This window comes from Orcinus orca, chromosome 20 (genome assembly GCF_937001465.1).
Source record: "Orcinus orca chromosome 20, mOrcOrc1.1, whole genome shotgun sequence".
Taxonomy (NCBI): Eukaryota; Metazoa; Chordata; class Mammalia; order Artiodactyla; family Delphinidae; genus Orcinus; species Orcinus orca.
Genome location: NC_064578.1, coordinates 16667020 through 16691918, shown reverse-complemented (window position 1 = coordinate 16691918; position 24899 = coordinate 16667020). Strand labels below are relative to the sequence as shown.

Below are 24899 nucleotides of genomic sequence, written 5' to 3'. Positions count from 1 at the left end.
ACTATTTTTCTTCTGGAAGCGGGAAAAGACAAACTTGTTAATCCATATTTTACTTTTATACTTAAAAGAACCCAAGGCAAACAATTAGGAGTTTTACTATCTGAGGATACAAATATGCATGAGAAATAATAGCCATAATTTTAATCTTTCAGATTTCACTTTATGGTTGCTTTATGATGACCATTTGTCTGATGTATTTAATTTTCTAAATTTCTGTTGCATGAAAAATGGAAACTGTATTGATTTAACATCAGAAAAATGTACAGTAGTTAATATAAAAAAGGCTGCATCAAAAAAAGCTGCATCTAATTTTGTTAATAAACTATAAATGGTAAAATGACGTACAGTTTAGATATCAAAGCATTGGGAACCCACATTTTTCTGTACCATTAATAATGTACTTTTAGTTTTGGCAGCAGCATAATTCTATAGTGTGATATTTCTACTTTATTGTTTCTCAGAGTAGGCCTGTGGACTTCCCTGGCTGTCCAGTGGTTAAGACTCCAGGCTTCCACTGCAGGGTGCACGGGTTCAATCCCTGGTTGGGAAACTAAGATCCTGCATGCCATGCAGTGCAGCCAAAAAAAAAAAAAAAAAAATGTTAACATAATATGGGAAAATTTCCCCTGGTAAAGTGTGCACTGAGCTAGTGGGATGTGATGTTTGCATCACAAAGGTAAGTCTTACAGAAATTTGCAGTCTAGTCATCATAACTACCCTCAACCCTGAAGTTGAAAGATTTATTAATGTCAGATGACATACATTTGCCATCATTTATTGGAATTGAAACGTAGTTTGCTCTTCTTGACTGTCTCTGGAGTAACAGTGAAGTTTAGTAGCTAACTCGAATGTTATGACCATGGTTTGAATCTTGATCCTCCACTTATTAGCTGTATCATCTTTTCTTAATCATTCTGTGTCTCAGTTTCCTCATCTATAAAATGGGGATAATAACTGGATCAACTCATAGGGTTGCTCTGGGGATTACATAAGTTAATAAAAATAAATGTGTATAACAGTGACAAGAATATAGTAGGTGCTTGATAAATATTAGGATTCCTATGAATAGATTATGAATATTCTTGTCTTTAGAAATATTAGCTCAAGAGAAATAGTAATAAAAGACTATTACAAACAAGGTTAGTTCATGAACAAAGTATAATGAGCCGTATCTGTTTGACATATCATGTCTTGGAGGAGATTTAGTTTAGTCACACAAGGGGAGGTTAGACTAAGTACAGAAGACTTACAGGTGAGAAAGAACATGGGTCTCTGCATTTGGAAGTGCTGCAGAAGTTGTTGAGCTTGTGAGAGATGAGGTTGGATAAGTGAGGACTGAATCCTGAATGGATGATACAGAACTTGGCAGTTATCTTGAGGGCAATGGGGAGCCCTGAAATATTTTAACTTGTAGAGTGACATGCTGGGATGAGTTGTGAGTAACACCACTGTGCCTGCAGTACAGAGAATGGATTGGAGGATTGGAGGGGTTCGACTGGCGCAGGAAGTGAGTTAAGAGGCTGTTAAGAGGCAAGAGCAGTGATGGCCTAGATGAACCAGGCAGGTGTGCCAATGGGGATAGAGAAATGGACAGATTTGAAATCTATTGGAAAGATAGAATCAGTAGCATCTAGTGATTATTTCAATGTGGTGAGTGAAAAAGAGGTAAGAGCTGAGAAGGATGGCCAGTTTTCAGGCAGTGGCTGACGAAGACATTGCCCACCTACCTGGCCAGATGCCCAGGTTTGTAATGGGCCATGGGGCTTACAGGAGTAACGCGGTCAGATGCAGCTGCTGTCTGAGGTGAGACAGCATCACAGGTAAAACTGAAGTATTTAGTCACAGGCTGGCGGTCAGGAAGATGTGTAGAAGCATAGAGGTGTATGATGTTAACAATGGAAAATGAGGGCAAATCTGGGGCCAATGTCCAGGTTAGCCTGAGACATTGCCCCTATACTCTCAGGGTTCCACATGGCAGTAGACAGCCTTTATATATATAGTCTAATGTGACTCTTTTCTAGTGAACACTGTCGCCCCAGAACAGCCCCTCTAGGCTTTAAATGCCATGGGCAATTCCAAACCTCTGTTGACTCTCCCCTTATCTGCGCTGGAGCCTTGGTACTAGCAGTTAAGGGTTGCGTCTCTATCCCTGAGGCAAATTGGAGGTCACCTTGAACCTGAGATTTTCTTGGGCTCATATTTCCAGGTTCAGAAGATGCTCTTTTCCCTCTGGGACAATGGACCCTGAGGAGCTAAAGCAGAGTGCTCCTAATTCTTCTTCATCCATGTCCTGTTTGTGACATATTCATTCCTCAATCCTTAAGGTTTCTTTTACACCGTTCTGCTGAAACCTGAAACATGCTGAATTTTATCTAGGCATTTCTGCAGGCTTGGCTCTAGAGATGAGTTAGGTTGAATTCAGGTAACTGGTAAATTAACTTTCTAATTTCAAAATTCAAGTTTTACAAATGATCACAAAACTTTTATGATAAAATACAAGTCTTAACACAGTGTGAGTTGCAGTACTGGTGAGTGGGAATTAAAAAATTAATCTTGTTCAGAAATTAGCATCTAATCTTCCTGAGCCACCTAAGAATGGTAGAATTGTTCATTTGTGTGAATGAAATGGGAATATTTTTTCAGTTTGTTTAATATTAGAAATTCAAGAAGAGGAAGATTCAAAGCATTTCAAAGCATTGGTGGCCTTCTTAAGGTGATCATTATAGCAAGCGTCACTAAAAGTAAATAGACCTCTCTTGCTTCTTCATAGACAAACTACGATGGTGAGAATGAAATTAGCACTGAAAATATTAAAATATTGATAGCAATCATTCCATGTCCAGGCTTTGCCAATTAATAATTAATTTTACCTTGAAGGTAACTGTAAGAGACTTTTTTTTTTATGCTTTCACTTGGCAAGAATGTTGACTTTTTGCCCCCTCAATGTTATCAAGTCTCCAGCAAATAACTCACGTTTTAATGTGGTTAGTAGCTGGAATTTCTTTTATGTGGTTTCATATTGATGAAATGAGAAAAAAAAAGTTTGTTGTGAATGGTTTAGAGAAGGCGTGAGTCACTTGTCTCTCTCATTTATATGTGGCATCAATGGATTCTTACCGTGTCATTTCCTGTTATGTACTTCTCACAGTGTACCTGTTGTTTTAAAAAAATTTTTTCAAGGACCATACCCCCAAGGAGAGGGAATGATCTTTATCCTCTGCACACTGATGATTACAAAAGGGTTATAGATTGTTACAAAATGGATGTTTTCTCACCAAAAAAGGAAGCATCTGTCAGTTTTTATGGCTTTTTATTTGGACAAGATAAGTTTGTCCTGAACTCCTTGTATTATCATGAGTGAGTGAACAATCTTGTTGCAATGGTGCTATTTTGTAATCAGAAGAGGTTATGCTATCTCAGTCTTGATCTTGCTCTAATGGTTGGTAGCAAAACTATGTCCTAATTTATTTTATATATCCAATAGTTATCTGTTCAGAAGTCCCTTGGAATGGATTTTAGGTTATATTTTTTATTTTGATAAATAAAAAGTGGCTAAAATATTCACTCATTCTCTCAACTCTTTGCTGACTGCCTGGTATGTGCTGTTCTAGAAAAAAGTGGATTTAAAGCCAGTTTGTGTCATACTAAAATGGTTATTAAAGAAAAGTGCTCTATTTCTTATTTTCTAAAATGGGACAAGATATTTAAAGTCTTTGGACCTTATACCAAAATGTTTCCCCTTTAAAAATATCTGTCCCTTCTAATTAAAAGAATAGGCTTAATTATTTTGAGTATGTACACTGAGTTTTTTGTTTTTATTTATTTACTTTATTGAAGTATAGTTGATTTACAATGTTGTGTTAATTTCTACTGCACAGCAAAGTGACTCAGTTATAAATATATAGGCATTCTTTTTTTATATTCTTTTCCATTATGGCTTATCCCCAGACATTGAGCACAGTTCCCTGTTGGTGTGAATGTAAGCCACTGTGGAAAACAGTATGGAGGTTCCTCAGAAAACTAAAAATAGAATTACCATATGACCCAGCAATCCCACTCATGGGCACATATCCAGACAAAACGATAATTCAAAAAGATACATTGCACCCCTATGTTCATAGCAGCACTATTCACAATAGCCAAGACATGGAAACGACCTAAATGTACATTGACAGATGAATGGATAAAGAATACTACTCAGCCATAGAAAAGAATGAAATAATGCCATTTATAGCAACATGGATGCAACTAGAGATTATCATACTAAGTGAAGTAAGTCAGAAAGAGAAAAACAAATACCATATGATATCACTTACATGCGGAATCTAAAAAATGACACAGATGAACCTACCTACGAAGCAGAAACAGACTCACAGACATAGAGAACAGATTTGTGGTTGCCAAGGGGGGTGGGTTTGGGGAGGGATGAACTGGGAGTTTGTGGTTAGTAGATGCAAACTATTACATATAGAATTGATGGACAAGGTCCTACTGTATAGCACAGGGAACTATATTTAATGTCCTGGGATAAACCATAATGGAAAAGAATATAAAAAAGAATGTACATTAAGAAAAAGAATATATAAATGTATATAAATAAAAAAGAATGTATATTAAAAATATAAAAAAGAATGTATATAAAAAACTTAGACCTAGTAAACAAATTCAGTAAGGTTGCAGGATACAAAATCAATACACAAAAATCTTACATTTCTATACAAGATGCAAGCTATTACATATAGATTGGATGGGGAACAAGATCCTACTGTATCGCATATTTAGTTTTTGAGTTATCCCTCCCTCCAGGAAATGTTTTGTTTGAAAATATTTTCTTATGTGCAACTTCAGGGAATGTGTAATTTTCCTAAGTGACCCTGTTCAAATGTTTGAAAACAACACCTAGCACGGTGCCTGGCACACATATTTGTTGATGCTGAGTGTAGTATAATTCCAGTCTCAAAATCCAGTAATTCAGTTCCTTCTCTGTGTAGTCACCTGTCTTCTCAGCAGTGCTTTCTTGCCTTTATTTCAGTCTCAGTGCCTCAACTCCAACTTGACCCAGACCATGCAATCTGCTTGTTAACTACCTACCCCATAATGAGCAGTTTTCAGAATATTAATTGCAATATTATACATAAAACTTGTAATCATTGATGATTTTGAATTTAAAAAGTCAGGAATGGAAGATAGTATTATTTGGGTGACCCCTCAGGTGGATGAAAGAGAAGCTACCGACCAGGTTTCATAAGCCACCGTGTTTATTGTTAATAGTATTTGTGTGGCTTATAATGTTTCTACCAGTTTCTGTACCACTGATCCACAGGCATAAGTTATGGTGAGAAACTTGCCAATGAATTAGACACTTATGGTTTTCTGTAGTTACACATGAGATTTATATGGTCAAGCCAGTAGTTTAATTTCTACAATTTTAAGGTCAATAGGCATTGTCACTTGTTAAATGTAAGTGAGCCAGTATTTATAATAGCCTTCAGATGGATTTTATTTTGCTCTTTATAGTTACTCTTTCCCTGCATGAATATCTGTGAAAACAAAGATGTACCAACACAGTATAATATTTACAATTTTTCCAGATTAGGTAGAAAGCACCTTTATAGGTTATTTGTGTCAGTTACAGTAGAGTTCCCAATGTAAGCTGACAAGAAATGCTATAATATTTTATATTCAGCCTTTCAAAACCCTGTTAATTATGCATAAGATAATACTCTCCAATAACATCAGGAGTAGACAAATGAAATCATTAGTTTTATATTCCAGAGCCCCATGTACATCTATTATAACTATGCATTTGGATGCCTCCACCCACATTTCTCAAAATCACTTTTTGATACCTTATAATGTGATATCATAAATGAAATTGAAGAATATTATATAGTGTGAAATTGTATCAAAAAGATCTTAGCTTTTGAAAATTATAAACCTAACTCATTATTTGGAAAGGATAATCTGCTGAGAGTTTATGACAATAGAAAGAGAAGTGTTGATCAACCATTTGCCATTGTCTTTATTTCAGTAAATAGGGCCTCTGACAAATATGTCATCGACTCCAACATGCTTAACATGCTACCATGACAGTGTCAGTGTAGACAGAAGTGCATCTTGGTGGTGGTTCCTTCTAGGAATATGAAGTCTAGCTAGAGAAAGATGCTCTGGCTTCCTGTGAAGCCTGGTTATGACAGGATATCCAACGGTGTATCTGCATATTTCTTTAAGTTTGACACATTCTAGAGAATTATTTTGAGAGGTAAGAGAAGAAATGCACATTGTACATTTAAAATGACTTTGTGAAATGATATGATTTGCCGAATGCACATTTTTGTAATTTAGCCAAGATAGGTGGCCAATTGAATGTTCACGGAACTGTAATTGTCTATGTGCTGTTTGCAAGGCCCTTTCTGATATAGCTAGAAAAATGCTCCTTTTTCTTTCAGTATCCATTTGGTTAGGAATGCATCCATTACTTATAAATGATGACTCTCTTTTGCTTTTCTTTCTTTTCTTAGGGGGAGGCTACTGTAAATACAGGTGAAAGTAGTTTCTACCGTGGCTTTTTTCTTTTTTTTGTGGTTGTACAATACAAATTATTTTTAAATATACTATATGTTATCTTAAATTTCATTCTAAACTATATATTTGTTTAAAAAGAAAAGGGAAATAAAATCTGAGAAAGACAATCATATCCAAATAGAGGATAGTTTTAGCCATGTGTTTTACACCCAGAATTTCAAAACATGGATGGAAATATTGTCTAAGTTTTTATTATTAAAACCTGGTTAAACTTTTACAAATGTCACTTTGCTGACACCAACCAGAAGCAATTAAAGTGCAAAAATAGAATTGTATCTGTTACAGGAGTGATACATTTTAACTGGAAAAAGCCATGAAATAAACATTGGTAGACACAGTGGTACTTCTGTTTTATAATTCTAGAGTATAAACACGTGAACAAACTTACAGGAAGGGATTTTATTTTGCCTGTGAATTCTACTGTTAGTAGTATTGTAAATGTTAAATATATCTTCTCATTGGAATATTTTTTACTGGAAAAAATAAAATGAAAAAGCAATCTTTGAAAATTCTGAGTTGTATCTTCCATGTTAGACCTGGACATAGATGTCTATCTCTAGTACCCACATATATTTAGTTCCTAACCTAGTCCTGTTTCTACTAGCTGTTTGACCTCAGGCAAGTTATTTAAATCCCTTTATGCCTCAGTTTCTTCATCTGCAAAATGAAGCAAAAATATTATAACAGTATTTCCTTCTTTAAGTTGTTATAAAGATTAAATGATTTAATACATGTATCTTGATAGGGATTGGCATAACATGCAGTGTTGGTTATTCTTAGTTATGCTATATTAATAAAGTCCTTAAAAATAATTTTTAAATTTATACAGATTGTATATTTTCATTTAAAAAATTTAGAAAGATATAAAGAACATAATAAAAATCACTTATCACTCCCCACAGAGATAATCACTGTTATAATCATTTAGTTATAAATCATTCCATTCTTAGCAATTTCACTTTCTTTTGGTTAGTATTTGCCTACTATGCCTTTTTTTGCTTTTTGTTTTGTTTTGTTTTAATATTGTTTATTAGCACAGTAACAAATGCAGACTTAAGTAGTCCACAACATAGAACCAATCCACTGAGCAACTCCTATTCCATGCCTTACAGTTAACAGCTTAAGGTATTTTACTACAGATTTTCACAAGTTCTTATTCAAACCTCTGTCTTTTCACAGTAAAGTAGATTGGTATATAAAATAAAATACATAACTACTCATTTCCTATATGGTGTCTTATAGCCATGTGTCCATTTTATATATATGAGATGACAGTCTCTAAAAGCAGTTAAATATCAATGTTCCCTTCCAAGAAGGGAAACAAATTCCAACTTTTTAAAACAAAAAACTGTGTAGTCAATAGAAAGGGAAGATGGCAGAGTAGAAGGACGTGCACTCACTCCCTGTTGTGAGAGCACTGGGATCACAAGTAACTGCTGAACAATCATCGACAGGAAGACACTGGAACTCACCAAAAAAGATACCCCACATCCAAAGACAAAGGAGAGGCTGCAATAAGATGGTAGGAGGGGTGCAATCACAATGAAATTAAATCCCATAACTGCTGGGTGGGTGACTCACAAACTGGAGAACAGTTATAGCCCAGAAGTCTACCCACTGGAATGAAGGTTCTGAGTCCCACATCAGGCTTCCCAACCTGGCGGTCCAGCAACAGGAGGAGGAATTCCCAGAGAATCAGACTTTGAAGCCTAGTGGGATTTGATTGCAGGACTTTGACAGGACTGGGGGAAACAGAGACTCCACTCTTGGAGGGCACGCACAAAGTAGTGTGTGCATCAGGACCCAGGGGGAAGGAGCAGTGACCCCACAGGAGACTGAACCAGACCTACCTGCTAGTGTTGGAGGGTCTCCTTCAGAGGCAGGGGGTGGCTGTGGCTCACCGTGAGGACAAGGACACTGATAGCAGAAATTCAGGAAAGTACTCCTTGGCATGAGCCCTCCCGGAGTCCACCATTAGCCGCACCAAGGAGCCTGTAGCCTCCAGTGCTGGGTCGCCTCAGGCCAAACAACCAACAGGGAGGGAACGTAGTCCCATCCATCAGCAGACAAGCAGATTAAAGTTTTACTGAGCTCTGCCCACCAGAGCAACACCCAGCTCTACCCAGCACCAGTCCCTCCCCATCAGGAAGCTTGCACAAGCCTCTTAGATAGCCTCATCCACCAGAGGGCAGACAGCAGAAGCAAGAAGAACTACAATCCTGCAGTCTGTGGAATGAAAACCAAATTCACAGAAAGATAGACAAAATGAAAAGGCAGAGGGCTATGTGCCAGATGAAGGAACAAGATAAAACCCCCAAAAAACAATTAAATGAAGTGGAGATAGGCAACCTTCCAGAAAAAGAATTCAGAATAATGATAGTGAAGATGATGCAGGATCTCAGAAAAACAATGGAGGCAAAGATGGAGAAGATGCAAATGTTTAACAAAGACCTAAAAGAATTAAAGAACAAACAAACAAATGAACAATACAATAAGTGAAACAAAAAATATACTAGAAGGAATCAGTAGCAAAATAACTGATGCAGAAGAACGGGTAACTGACCTAGAAGACAGAATGGTGGAATTCACTGCCACGGAACAGAATAAAGAAAAAAGAATGAAAAAAAATGAAGACAGCCTAAGAGATCTCTGAGACCAACATTTGCATTATAGGGGTCCCAGAAGGAGAAGAGAGAGAGAGAAAGGATGTGAGAAAATATTTGAAGAGATTATAGTCAAAAACTTCCCTAACATGGGAAAGGAAATAGCCATCCAAGTCCAGGAAGCACAGAGTCCTAGACAGGATAAATCCAAGGAGAAACACGCTGAGACACATAGTAATCAAACGAACAAAAATTAAAGAAAAATTATTAAAAGCAGCAAGGGAAGAATGACAAATAACATACAAGGGAACTCCCATAAGGTTAACAGCTGATTTCTCAGCAGAAACTCTACAAGCCAAAAGGGAGTGGCACAATATATTTAAAGTGATGCAAGGGAAGAACCTACAACCAAGATTGCTCTACCCGGCAAGGATCTCATTCAGATTCGATGGAGAAATCAAAAGAATTACAGACAAGCAAAAGCCAAGAGAAGTCACCACCACCAAACCAGCTCTACAACAAATGCTCAGGGTACTTCTCTAAGTGGGAAACACAAGAGAAGAAAAGGGCCTACAAAAACAAACAAAAGACATAAGAAAATGGTAATAGGAACATACATATCGATAATTACCTTAAATGTGAATGGATTAAATGCTCCAACCAAAGGACACAGGCTCACTGAATGGATACAAAAATAAGACCCATCTATATGCTGTCTACAAGAGACCCACTTCAGACCTAGGGACACATACAGACTGAAAGTGAGGGAATGGAAAAAGATATTCTGTGCAAATGGAAATCAAAAGAAAGCTGCAGTAGCAATACTCATATCAGATAAAATAGACTTTAAAATAAAGACTATTACAAGAGACAAGGACACTACATAATGATCAAGGGATCAATCCAAGAAGAAGATATAACAATTATATATGCACCCAACATAGGAGTGCCTCAATACCTAAGGCAAATGCTAACAGCTGTAAAAGCAGAAATCGACAGTAACACAGTAATAGTGGGGGACTTTAACACCTCACTTACACCAATGGACAGATCATCCAGACAGAAATTTAATAAGGAAACACAAGCTTTAAATGACACAATAGACCAGATAGATTTGATTGATATTTATAGGACATTCCGTCTGAAAATAGCAGATTATACTTTCTTCTCAAGTGCACATGGAACATTCTCCGGGGTAGATCACCTCTTGGGTCACAAATCAAGCCTCGGTAAATTTAAGAAAATAGAAATCATATCAAGCATCTTTTCTGACCATGATGCTATGAGATTAGAAATAAATTACAGGGAAAACAACGTAAAAAACACAAACACATGGAGGCTAAACAATACAATAGTAAGTAACCAAGAGATCACCGAGGAAATCAAAAAATACCTAGAGACAAATGACAATGAAAACACGATGATCCAAAACCTATGGGATGCAGAAAAAGCAGTTCTAAGAGGGAAGTTTATAGCAATACGAGCCTACCTCAAGAAACAAGAAAAATCTCAAATAAACCATCTAACCTTACACCTAAAGGAACTAGAGAAAGAAGAACAAACAAAACCCAAAATTAGTAGAAGGAAATGAATCATAAAAATAAATAATAAATGAAATAAAAGCAAAGAAAACAATAGCAAAGATCAATAAAACTAAAAGCTGGTTCTTTGAGAAGATAAACAAAATTGATAAACCTTTAGCCAGTCTCATCAAGAAAAAGAGGGAGAGGACGCAAATTAATAAAATTAGAAATGAAAAAGTTAAAATGGACACTGCAGAAATACAAAGCATCATAAAAGACTACTACAAGCAACTTTATGCCAATAAAATGGACAACCTGGAAGTAATGGATGAATTCTTAGAAAGGTATAAGCTTCCAAGACTGAACCAGGAAGAAGTAGAAAATATGAGCAGACCAATCACAAGTAATGAAATTGAAAGTGTGATTAAAAATCTTCCAACAGACAAAAGTCCAGGACCAGATGGCTTCACAGGTGAACTCTATCAAACATTTGGAGAAGAGCTAATACCCATCCTTCTCAAACACTTCCAAAAAATTTCAGAGGAAGATATGTATGATAAATACATACCTAGATCAATTTCTTAGGTTAAGTTTTGGCTAAATTCATTTTTAAGTTCAAGGTTCTAAGTCGCTGGGGGAGTCCTCTGTTCCTTGAACAGCCTTCTGTCCCAATGAGATGATCCCCTACTATAACAACATGTGTTAATTCCATCATATTTATCACATTGTATTTTAATTATCAGTTTATCTGTCTCCCATCAGATTGGGGATTCCTTTAGGGAGAGACTCTCTTTTTCACTTTGTCTTGAAATAGGTACGAAATTATTTGACAAATGAGTAATGAACAACACTTCAGATGGCATGCATTTATCCATAATTATTGAGTATTAACCTACAAATATTCTATAATCTGATTTTAAATCCTCAAATTTATAGCAAGGCTTTGATTTAGCTTATGCTAATTTTAAAAATGTGTAGCTTTAAGGCATTTTATTATAAAAAGCTGATATTCATATATATAAATGAGTGAGAACTTAAAATTCATCATACATTTAATTCATTTTTTAGTTTGACCTTCTAGTAAATCTTTAGCTTCATTGATTTTGGCTGCTATATAAGGATATCCTCCCTTGTCTGGGTGATTTAAAAGCATAATTGGTCGATGAGCATCTCTTATCTTTCCTTTATTGGCATTAGGGCTTACATCTAGTATTAATGCTGCTTCCTGTTTTGTCATTTGGGGTTCAAACCCACCTGTGAAGGTGTAATAGCCACCACTGAAGGCAGATTTTGGTAGACTTTGAAAAACTTGTTTTACTTGAGGCTCCATATGCTTCATGGCTTGCAAAGCATAATGGCCTGCAAATCCTGCTGCAGCAATGGTCAGTCCAACTGCTATGACTGTACTGGCCATGGTTCCCGCTCGACTCCTCTGCCTCCCCTGGGAGTGCCCAAGTTCTTAGTTTTTATATCTTGGACAGTCTGCTTTTATTTGAACTCTTAGATGATTGTTTAGCTAGGTATGGAATTGTAGGTTATGTTATTTTCCCTTATTATTTTGGGGAAAATATATTTGTGCATCTTATTATTTGTGCATCTATTGTTGCCTTTGATAGGATTCCTATTGGTTTGATTATTGTTCCTTTGAAGGTAGTTTATCTTTTCTCTCTTGCAGCGTTCACACTTTTTTCTCTTTTTTCTTGGTGTTCTGTAGTTTCACTACAGTGTTGTATCTTTGTTTAGTCTGGGGAGTTAAGGAGCTCTTTCAATCTGAGGGTTTATATCTTAACTTCTGAAAACTTTAAAAATATTATATCTTTCTTTGTTCACTGTAGTGTCTTTCACAGATAACTATCATATGCTGGATCTTCTGTCTAAATTTCTCTTTCATATTTTCCATTATTTAAACTTCCTGTGGTACATTCTAGGTGACTTCTTTAGACTTATCTTCCAATTTAATAAATTTCTCTTCCTCTTTGTGTTGTGTGCTCTTTAACATATTATTGTTTTGTTTGCCAGTGATAGAATTTTTTTCAGATTTTTCCATTTTTAATAATACACGCATACTTTGTTTTATTGTGCTTCACTTTGTTGCACTTCACAGATCCTGTGTTCTTTGCAAATTGAAAGTTTGTGGCGATGCCCTGCTGAGCAAGTGTACTGGCACCACTTTTCCAACAGTGTTTGCTCACTTCATGTCTCTGTCACATTTTGGTAATTCTTACAATATTTCAAACTTTTTCATTAATATTATATTTGTTATGGTGATCTGTGGCAGTGATCTTTGATATTACTACTGCAGCTCGCTGAAGGCTCGGATGATGGTTAGCATTTTTTTTAGCAATAAAGTATTTTAAAATTAAGGTATGTACATTGTTTTTTTAGATACAATGCTATTGCACACTTAATAGACTACAGTGGAGTTCAAATATAACTGTTACATGCACTTGGAAATCAGAAAATTCATGTGATTCTCTTTATTGCGATACTTGCTTTATGGTGGTGATCTAGAACTGAACCTGCAGTATCTCTCAGGTATGCCTGTACCTTGATCCTGCCATGTGGAATCTATTATCTTTTTCATCTGCTTAATGGCTATAAACATTTATTTTAAAATTCTTTTTGAATTGCTTTAGTATTCAGAGTCATTTGATTATGAGCTTTTGTTGCATTTGCAAACTTTTATAGCATTGGATTGCTTTGTATTCTTTGCAGTCTTTCTGAGTTCATCAGTACTAATTATATATTTATAGGTATGTGCTGGATTGTGGAAGCACCCTTATGGGACAGTTTTGTGTTTTACTGTGGATGTATGGGTTTCCCAGGTTTGGACCACTTTTTATACTAATTTTTTAGTTTGGATTTTGCTAATAGCTCAAAGAATTTTACACTCTGCTGACATGCCTTGCAGGGCAGGGAATTCAAAATTGTCATGACTGACTCTGCTTCCTGCTGTACCTTGAGGCAAACCTTATCTTTATCCTGTTGGGAGTTTTTTCTACTTCTAGTTCACCCCCGGTCTTGCTTCTTGGAGGAAGTTCAGGACTCAAAATCTTGACTTTTTGTGTCATTGCCACAATCTACATCCATTTCTTCCTGAGGGACACATGGCTTATTTTTCTGGCCCCTAGAAATGTATTTTTCTTATCTTAAACTCCAGCTGTGTACTTTGAAAAAGTTCTTCAAATTTTATGTAGAATTTCTAGATGTCTTTGAAGTGGGAGGAGAGACTTCACACCTCAGATCAATTTGCTATCTTTGCTGGAAAGGCCTCCAATTTTTATTTTTTTAAACTTGGGCATATTATATATGTGTGTGTATATATACATATGTGTATATATATATATATATATATATATATATATGTTTTGTTAAGTGCTTTTGTACCTCTAAGAGTTTATCATGAAACTTATGCCATTATTAATCTTCTAAACCATGATTCTTTAGTAGTTATTTTCCACAGAATGGATGTATTACTTATCTAGGCAATCCCTGTTGTTGCATCTTAAGTTTCTGATTTTTTTGCAATTATAAATGATTTTTCTGTGAATATCTTTATGTATCTTTGTGAGCATCTCTGCCAGGGCTACCTTCTTAGAGGTGAAAGAATTGTATAACAGGATAGAATCTTAATAATTTGAAAGACTGATAAAATATTAGTAATGAGAAGTACACTGGATGTATAACAAAAATTCTGAACATTAAGGAATAAAGGAACAGAGTAAAATTGTGAGAGGAAGATAGAAATACAATGGATTAGAACTTTATACCATTGTAAACATCAAATCTCTTAGTTCATACAACAGACATTTAAGACATTATGTTGAGTATTGTAACTAATAGGGAGGGATAAGAAATGAATAAGACATGGTTTCTGTTCTTCAGAAGAATATAGGTGAATTCTTAATGAAGATAAATAGAACTATATGGAACTCTAATAAAAAGGCAGCCATAAGTAAGTAATATACTTCAGGTAACAGGAGGCTGCTGTGAGATCTCAGAAGGATCTACCTAATCCAGCTTGAGGAGGGACCATATCTACCTAATAATTTACAACTCTTAAAATGTTAAGAAAAAGGTTTAAGCAACAATGAACACATGGTTATAGGAGGAATAGTTGACCCAGTTAATAATTTTATGTGTATAATTACCTCAATAAGCATTTTCTTGTATGAGTGAGTTGCCTCTCAACATGGCTCCCTCCTAGTCCAAATGGTTTGTTACCATGTCACCAGCCAGAACAACAGTGTCAAGCCTATTCTTTAGCTTCTTTACAGCAGCCACACCCTAATAGTCATCGCAACTTCCTCCTTCCCGATAGAAACTTCATTGATCTGGTTTTCCACCATTTTTATACATGGCTATGTGCTTCAGAAGAAGCTAGGCCCATCTCCTGCTCTAGGGTTCCAGTTAATCTAAGTCAGTCATAGAGTGTTCCCTTGCCAATGACTGGTTTAGGCATGGGCATGTAATACAATTTTGGCAGGAGGAAAATTTTGCTTGGGGCTTTCTTGAAAAGGTTTATTCACCCATATAATGAGGAAAAGATGGTCCTTTCACTGGCTATGGTTGGTTCTGGATATTGTACTTGGAACTGTTGCAGTCATCTTGCCATCCATCTTAGGATGAAGTCAATACATAGGAAGACGAAGCCAAGAAGGAGAGAGGAAACCTGGAGGTTGCTCTGCTACTTAATGTTGTGATAATAAATGCCCACATGGTTTGAGTTATGTTTTTCTATTACCTGAAGCCAAAATCTTCCTAATGGATGCAGGAGGCAAGGTGTCCCTTGGGACTCTTGTCACTTCAGGACAATCCCTGTAATCTACTTAAGTGTCTCATGCAGGGATACAGGCGATGTTCTGGGTGACATGGGCTGCTTTCCTATTTGTTGCCTTTGGACAGTTACCAGAATAACTGGATATTTGCATTTCCATAGCACAATGTCTCTTTCTAACCTTTCTTTTCTAACTTAAAAGTAGGTTCTTCCAGTTGATTTTTGAATGACCTAAAACCAAGAGAACTATTGATATTGCACAGTAGTGATCCATGTATTTCCTATTCGATTCCTTTGTCATGAAAATTAGGGAAAAATACACAATGAAAATTAGTTTTGGCTAAATATTATGAAAAGTAAAAATTTCCACTTTTCAAATGTGATAAGATAGCTTGCATTTATTTTATTGCTTCCTTTATGTCTTCACTGTGCCGTGACCATAGCTTATCACTCACTTGGAAACTTTTTTCAAGCATCGAAAGTCTTTTTGTTTCCAAATGATTTCTAAATGATCAACAGCACCTCCCCTGCTGAAAAAGCAGTTGTAATAAATTAGATTAAGTTGATTTTATAAATCTGAATCTATAATTGGAGAGTATGGGGGCAATTACAGCTTGAGGTCACCTTGAGCAAGTGACTTGTTTGTTTTAGATTCCCATGTTGAGAGAATTCTGATTCACATCTATAAGTAGTTGCAAGTTTTAGGATTTTGTTTGTTTGCTTAAGAAGCTTGTTTTTGTAATCTCTTGAATAAGGATGGTTAGAAATAGTTTATTCACAGTTCACAGAGGAAGCAAGTTAACCTGGTTGCATAACGTAATGTAGTGAAAATTTCAGATATGAATATTATAATATTGGTATATAATATTCTTGTGTGTGCCTGTATTTAAAATACCATTTTAGAAATAAGTGCTGTTTAAATGAACAAATTAAAATAGCGTAGTTTTTGTAACCCTTGAAGTTCCCTGGCATAGCTTGAATTTGAAAACCACTGCTTTTTAAAAATTATTTTTTACAATTCTTCTCACACCATGTAGCAATAATTTGATGAACTTCGTCTCCCTTGAGCTGCTCAAAGGCAGGGCTTGTGTCTCATTTATGGTGAATTTAGGTGCACAGTTTTATTTTTACATGGTTACCCCTCCTTACACCAACTGAGAGCTTTCCAAGGCAATATTCCTCATCCATATAGCACAGTGCCCACTGCACGGAACATCTATGGAATGAATTGTATTACATTCCAGCAAACATTTCTCTGCCTATTCTATCTGTTCAGTTTATAGAAGACCAAATTAGGGGTTGATTTCGTTGAAGCTTCTCTTAAAGTATATGTATGTAGATCCATTTATGGTAACTTTTGTTGTTTTCTTTATGTATGAGATAAAAAGATACTCGTAGAAATTTAAGAAGTATAGAAAATTACAAAGAAAATCATCACTGTGAAGCTTTTGCATTTCCTTTCAGTCTTTCTTCTCTGTATATATTAGTTATGTAAATGATGTCTACGTCCTGCTTATTTTCCCTAACATAAGTGGGCATTTCTTCACTCTATTAAAAAGTTTTCATAAGCCTAATTTTACTTGCTTTGTGAAGTATTCCATCTTACAAAAGTACCATGGTTTATTTTATGCATTGTCTATTCTTAGACATAAAGTTTCTAATTTGCTTTTATAAATTATGCATTACAAAATGCTATGATATTTTTCATATAATGTATCAACTGTGCAAAGATTTATTTGTTTAGCATAAATTCCTGAAAGAAAGAAAGTACTGGGCCAAAGGCACAAACATTTTCAAGGCTCTTGTTTTATTTTTGCTTTAGATAAATTTGTCATTGTTACTGTTGATACTAGAGAAGTTGTATCTGTTTGGTTGCAGTTGGATGATTGTTGATGCCTCAGAAAATTCTGAGAATTAAGAATTTTAGAATTTAGATGACAGTAGAAGCAAAAGCTAAGTTAGATTTATCAAATGAAGTGGATAACAGAACCAGGGCATCATGCTTTTTAAGAGAATTGCCTTTCAGACACTATATCTTGAGTCTCATTTCCTTGGGGATTCTACCTTCCAGGGCTTTTTGTAGCCCTGATTCTTGCTGGATTTACATTTCCTGAGTTTCATTTGTGTCTGACCTTTCCCTAAAGAGCAAGGGGTGGAGAGCCTCGTCGGGAATGCGCTCCACTTAAGAACCAGCACCCATTTATTTTCTCACAGGCTGACCTTGGGTTCTGGCCAGAGGAATACAGACCTGATTTCTCCTCTTGATTTTGCATTAACAAAGCTTTTTTAAGCTCACACGTGTGGAAAGACTTGATAGAGTGGGAACATCATTTTGTTTCAGGGAAAGGATAATATGTATAAGGGGAAATGTTAAGTCTGGATTCTTACATATTTAAAAATTTTAACCTACTTACCCAGAAGCAGAAATGATTTGGGGCTTAGAAAAAAGTCACAGATAATTTGAAATTCATATGTTGTTATTCGATTTAAAGTCATATCTTTCTTCATCTAGATCATATCAGTCTAATTCTAAGAGAAGCATCCAAGGGGTTTGAATGGAATTTTTTTTTTTTTAATGTAAAGAAATGGCACATTAAAAAACAACAACAAATTGGCTTCCCACAGTGGCAGACTTGCAGCTGGTAACTAATCCCATAATGAGCGGTATATACCCACATATTTTCCAAATTAAATATGGGTATATAAAGGCCTGGCTTAAGATTCTATAATACAGACACTTTACCTGCTAAGGAAAAAAAATTAAAACCAAGATTGCCCGAAGGGTTATAAGCACTGAGGGAGAGGTAAGAATAAAAAAGCCAGAGAGAGGGAATGATGTGACTTTGTAGAATGCCTGCTTAGGACAGAGAGGGGAGGAGATTGTAGGGGTGGTTGAAGGATAATGCAAGTGCCTGGGCATTGCTTAGAAGATCTGATCAGTTATCCAGATCAAGTCATGCTTACATTATTAGAACCTGGGTATTAAGAACTGCCATTCAGGCAAGTACTGATGATTGTTTTTTGCTAGGAGGTATATTAGAAATTACACAGTACTTCTGAAACAAAAATTCTATTTGCCCTCCCCTGTAAAATTCTTTTTCAGAGAGTGAAATTACATTTTTATGACCTTAGCTTAATTTGGATTCAGTTCAGTTCAGTTTTTGAAAACAAGAAATTAATCCTGAACTGGGCTAAAACTTGGATTGCTAGAATGGCTGATCATTGCATCTCCCCCTAGCCTGCAAATTTTTTGAGAATCCCATTAAATTTTATTCAGGAGTCCCTTCCCAGCCAAATGTATTGTTTCCATGGATACAATTAATGGGGAAAGCAATTTTATAAGACTGATGTGAAAAATGAGCACTTCATCGGCCCCCCTGCTGGTCGCGTTTAGAGACTGGAGGAAGGAAGTCAGCTCTTGTGGGGTTGGAAGAAGCTCTGTGGTGTAAAGGGGGCAAAACAATGAAAGCAGAAGTCAGAAGTGTCTTTTTAAGTGTAAGGAATTAACCCTGAAGACTTAATTGGAAAATGCCACTAAATTGTGACACCTTTTCACACACTTTCTGTTTACAGAATCCACTCTGTGACAACCTTAAAAAAAAAAGAAAACCCAAAAACCAAAACCCTAGAAGACCATTCCTTAAAAATACAGATCTCCCTTCTCCTTTAGTTGCTGAAACAGGTTTTAGGGTATTTGGTGCAAGACAGATAGACCCAAGGAAGAATGAAAGCCTTAATGAAATGAAGGACTCACTAGCTCTTAACTGTCACTAATTTCTACCACAACATTTAAGTTTTAGGTAATTATGACTCAATCATCAAAATTTCTCTTGATTAGCGTTTTTATTCATTTATTCTCTGAAATACATACAATGGGGTGAAATCAATATCACCTTATCTCATTTTCCAAAATATTAAAATGAAAATAATAGAACCACAATGCAATTTTCTAAGCATCAAAGAATGCTTTCACTCCACTGCCCCAAGCCCAGAGCAGAAATCTAGAGAGATTTCTTGACAAATTCAGAGCCCTGCTGTACAATGGTTACATGGCATTTGAATAACTATTAAAAAAATATTTTTTAAAGCCTACTCTAATTTGGGAAAGAAATGAGGCTGGAACAATTCTGTGTTCAGTTTAGTATCACTGTGCAGCTTGTGACAAAAATGTTGCCCTTTTCCTGTTTTTCCTGTGAGTGGAAAAAGGAGATAGGCAACTTAAAAAAAAAAAAAAAAGTAGAGTGTGAACAAGTACATTTCAGGGTGAATAAATTCAGTTTAATTGCATACAAGCAAATCCATTTAAGAAACTATTTGTTTATATTTTCTGTGATACAGCTGTCCTGTTTTTTTCCTTTTCTTTCTTTCTTTTCTTTTCTTTTTTTTTTTGAGACTGTTTGAAAGGCGGCTGTTAAAAAGCTGCTTTCCCCTGCAGAGGGCAGTCTGCCTCTACAAAATACATGCAACCCTGGCAGCATTTGAGCATAGAGAGCAAGTATGTAAAATTATTTTCTTAAGCTGTGAATGTAAATAATTCTTTTTGTTTTTGGATAAGACTATGAGAAAAAGTCTTCTATACTAGGAAAGTATAGATTTTGTATAGCTCTATGAGTGTTTTCCTCTTGCCCTTTTATGTATTGTTTGGCTGACCATTTTTTTTTTCTTTATTCAGATTGAAGGTATTTTTGAATAAGCATTGAGCAAGAGAGATAACAAATAAGGTCCCACATGGAGGGGGAAACGGTAGTCAGGAGAATAAGAGAAACCTCAGGCTGGGTTGTAGATTAAAAATGTATTTGTGTTAAGAATTCGAGGGCCTACAAATTGTATTGCAAAGGCAGAGAAAGTAAAACATACCACCTGATATTTTTTTTAAATACAGAAATTAATTTCAATTTAAAGAGGTTTCTATCTGCAGCTGGAGATATTTAATCTGAAAAGTGTGAGAAAATAGGTATTTCTTTCGGTAATATTTCTCTCCTGTTTGATGTATGTCTCTGTCTGAGAGAGGAATGGATTAAATAGAGGCAGCTTTTCCAGAGGAGAATTGGAAGCTTTCGAGAAGAGGTGCTGATACGCGTGTAACTGATGCACAGATAAATACAAGACAACAGAATTCCAAAACAGTTTAATTGTAGATTTTCTGGACTTTCAAAGTAGAAGGGAACACTTTCTGCTGATCAGGAGAAAAGTACCTAGAGATATTGTGAAGCCTTAGTTTACGGGTGTGTGAAAAATGATCAAGCTGCACATGATCATTTCCATAGATCATCTTCAATGGGCAAAATAAGCCACCTTCCCTGTGTAGAAATTCATAAACACTGAAAAAAACCATTATATGGCTTTTTATGACAATTATGGCTTGTATGACAATTATACAAGAAATAATTGTATAAAAGGCTCCTTAAAAACGCAATAACCAGTATAGGGAAAAATGCTCAGCAACTTATATCTTGGGAATATTACAGGAATCTGCAGTGAACACCGATTTTCACGTCATGAATGCAAGTTTGGAAATACCTTTGAGAATATCTCTTTTGCTGCTTGCCTGCCTATTTACTTGCCAGGATTTTCTCAGTTCCTTTTCTAAAGCAGTTTGAAAATGTGATTTTGTGTCGAGATGCTTTTGTGAAGTGCAGTTTATTTATTCGCTTCTCACCACATATGTTTTTATTAATGTGCAATTATTACATAGCAAGATAACGCCAGCACAAAATATATTGTCTCTAAATGAAGAGGAGGGACTGTAAGTGGTTTAATTTTTGAAACTTATATTTTTGAAGCTGCCTCTCAAAGCATGCAGCTTTGTAGTCTGCGATTTATGACAGCTGCGGTCGAGCCAGGTGGAGCAAAGGCAGCAAAATGGCAGGACAGCTACTGTAAGGGAAGGTCATGAGGAGTCTTCTCAGTTTCCAATGTGAAATTTAATCAGGTTCCATAGAAGGATGTGATTTATCTTGTTAGCCCATTCTGAACTATTTTGAAAATATAAATTTAAAACATAGGGAGATTCAGAACTGCCTAGGTTATCATCCGGGTGTTTATTTTGATACCATGAATTTTATTTTACCAAGTTTATTTTAATCAAGTGGCCCATTCTACATCATATTGATATTGCACATAAAATTATGGTTGTTAGCTTCAACCATGTAGAAAGAATTTTATTTTAGCAAGTTTATTGTGATCAAATAGTTTCTTCTCTATTATATTGACATTGTTCTATCATAGTTGCCAAGGCCAACCACATATAATTTTTCTTTTCCAGAACTATACAACAAGTATAAAACGTTTGCATACATCAAACTAGCTCATCTTTGAGGGGTATTTCAACCCGTGCAAAAACAGCTGGGCATTGCTTATAACTTCTAAACACATCTTCAAAAGTTATGTCCATTTGTCTTAAATGAACACTACATAAAACTCTTTGAATATTAAAAATTAAATGGTTATGAAATGTACAAAGTACTATTAAGACTTCCAGATATTTGTAGAGTTACAATGTTAGATTGGTTATTTTTAACTAAAAAAATGGAAGACTTTGAACTTGTGAAATTTGTGTGCATTTTGTGTCACCAATATTGATACAGCTTGAGAGTGAGGCTTTCTCTTTTTCTCTTCACTCACATAAACACACACACACATACATATGTAGATGTATATATAAAATGCATAATAGTCTTATGTACAAAAATATGCCTATTTTCTTCCATGGCTAGTGAGGTACATCTGATCAGCTATTTGTAAATTAGTACCCTTGCCAAAATATATTAACTTTTACAGTCTGTCAAGTGCATTGTGCATACTACATAATCCACACAGTCGGATTTATCTTGTTCTTCCTAAAACCTTGGGAACAATGCTTACAGAGAAAAGAGTGGGTGGTTTTTACATGGCTTGAAAATTTTAAATAATATTTCGACTTGTGTACATATTTACTATTAAGTGATCTTAATGCCTTGATTTTTTTAAAGTACTGTCTTAGAAATTTTCATAATTTCAGTGTATACTTAAAAGTATACCAAAATATATATTTTCTTCTGTCACCTCAAGAAAACTCAATTTAACTCACTTTCACATTTGATTTGAAAAGCAGAAGCATTCAGCGCTGTGGTAACCCTTGTCTTGAGTCGACATTGTACAGCATTTTCTTGCCACCTTCCACAGCCGAGTGCAAAAAAACCCCACAGTGGGAACCCTGATTTTTCAGCCATTCTGTATCTTTGTTGCTGTAGACTCTTAATTCTGCTTCTGTTTATAATATTTGCGTTTGCTCTTATTATACCAAAAGAAATTCCTTGGAATGCATAGTCACTTTCTCCCCATTCCTTTCATTTGCAGATGAAAGGCAAATGCAGATTTAAAAAAAATAAATAAATACGATGTGGTTAGGACCATTCATCACACTCCCTGTCTGCTGGGTCTTTGTTTCTGTTTCATGCTGTGTGCATTACATTACATTTCTGAACCTGTTGTGAGTGTTTTTTTTTTTTTAGCATTTTTCTTTTGTAGTTTATTAAAATAAAAATATTTTCAGTCAGCAGAAATCTCATTGGTTCTTCTGGAAATCTTGCCCCACAGGCCTTTGCAGGACAAGAACAGATTGTCCAGGGCCTAATTCTGAGCATTGTTTTTTATGAGGAAATCAAAAGTATAATTGTGAAAACCCAGTGTGTCCTTTTATGTCTGAAAAGGAGAATTAAATTGCTGGTGGCAAAGCAACAGGGGATAGAGAGAGAGTGGATGTGAGGCAGGCCCTCCGGAATTAGGGATTTGTTGTTGAAAGTAAGGGGAGAGTCCACTTCAGTATGTACACAAGTGAATGTGCATTTGGCAGGTAGATCACGGAATCCAGAGAGTACAATGCAGCAGAAATTGAAAAGGAGTAAATGCAATAAAATGGTCCCTTTGGCCATTCAGTTTGCTCCTGTCAAATTCTTAAAAACCCTAATTTGCAAATATTAGAGAAAACACTCTGATTCAAACTTGGACGATGAACTATCAAATACCTACTAACTGTGGTTCTTTCTAGGAAAAAAATAAAATCTTTATATTCTTGAGGGATTTTTACCCAGACGTTATTCTTGACAGGACTACTCTAGCTTTTCGACCTGTGCTTTCATTTTTAATTCTGAGGAGAAGTAGCTTGAAATTTTGATTTCATTTGTGCTAATTCCACTTTCTGGATCTGATCACTAAATACTGTATCATGATTTGGGACTTGTGGCATAACTGTTCTAGATCACTAAATTTAATGAAGTTCTAAGAGCATGATCAGAGGTCTTTCATGGGAATATTCAGACAGTTTTGAATTTTGCCATATGACGAACAGCATCTCTGCATATTTTAGGGTACATATGTAGGACAAAAGATTCTGTGAAAACACTTCTTGTTCCAAGGTTAACTGGGATATAACAAAATAGATGTCAAAAAACAAACAAACAAACCCAGTGCTGTGAATCCTGACAAAACCTTGGTGGTGTGACAGAACCTTGGTGGTGTGCTCTGGTGGACAAATGGTTAAAATATACACTCATTGGAGTATGAAGGCAGTTCTTCTCGGCTGTCAGATAGTTTGACCAGTGTCAGGCTATCCTGACGCGTGCAGCATACCTTCACTGCATCATAAATAAAACAGACAAATTACTTTTTTTTCCCCTCTAGGATGGAATAAGCACCATGAGAGGGGAGGGAAAAGGATTAAGGTGAGGAGGGGTGACTTGGAGGGTTGGTGGGGAGGTAGTGAGTGAAGAATTAGAAGGGAAAGGAGAAAAGAGAGATCCCTTCAGCCCCTCTATGAATCTCGGATTGGCAGCCGAGAACAATGAGAAAACCAGGCAATTACCTAGAATCCTGTTCCCTTATCCAGACATAGAAAATATATTCTTGCACCAGCCTTCCTTCTATCCCCCACTCCCCACTCGCCTCCTCCCCTTCCCCCAGTCTATCTAATTCAGTTCTTTAGTGGAAGGCCCAGCAGATGTAACAAAGGGAGAAGGGTTTTTTGATGGTGGGCCACTCACGACTCAAGGGCCCAGTCTTCCAGGTCTGCAGTGGGAAACATTTTATATTCTGTGCCCTTACAGACTTTGGTAACCTCTGAAGCCACAGCAGTGAAAAATGATCAGAAAGGTATTTTATAGCCTGAGCTCTTTTCCTGATTCCCTGAAAATCAAGTGGTCAGGACCCTAACTCATCTGGCCCAAATGCACCAAGCCGACGTAGCACTTCAGCCTTGGGAAATTCTGCCCTAAGATATGAGTAGGAATTCTGGGCTCTGAAACTGTTGTACCCAGAAACCTTCCCGAATTCCAGTGAAGAATTCTGCTTTATTTCTTACATCATCATTGCAGTCCTGTAAGAGTCTGCCTCCTACCTATCTTTCCCTTCAGTTAGGTACCAGTGAATGAAAGA

The 24899-nt window shown here is 36.0% G+C and overlaps 1 protein-coding gene across 1 annotated transcript; it reads right to left on the bottom strand.

Moving 5' to 3' along the window:
- Nucleotides 1-11753: 11753 nt before the first annotated feature.
- Nucleotides 11754-12156, bottom strand: LOC101271679 (mitochondrial import inner membrane translocase subunit TIM14-like). The gene has a single exon (XM_033434281.2). It carries the CDS (start codon nt 12123-12125, stop codon nt 11769-11771), a length of 357 nt encoding a protein of 118 aa, XP_033290172.1. The 5' UTR covers nt 12126-12156; the 3' UTR covers nt 11754-11768.
- Nucleotides 12157-24899: the final 12743 nt, after the last annotated feature.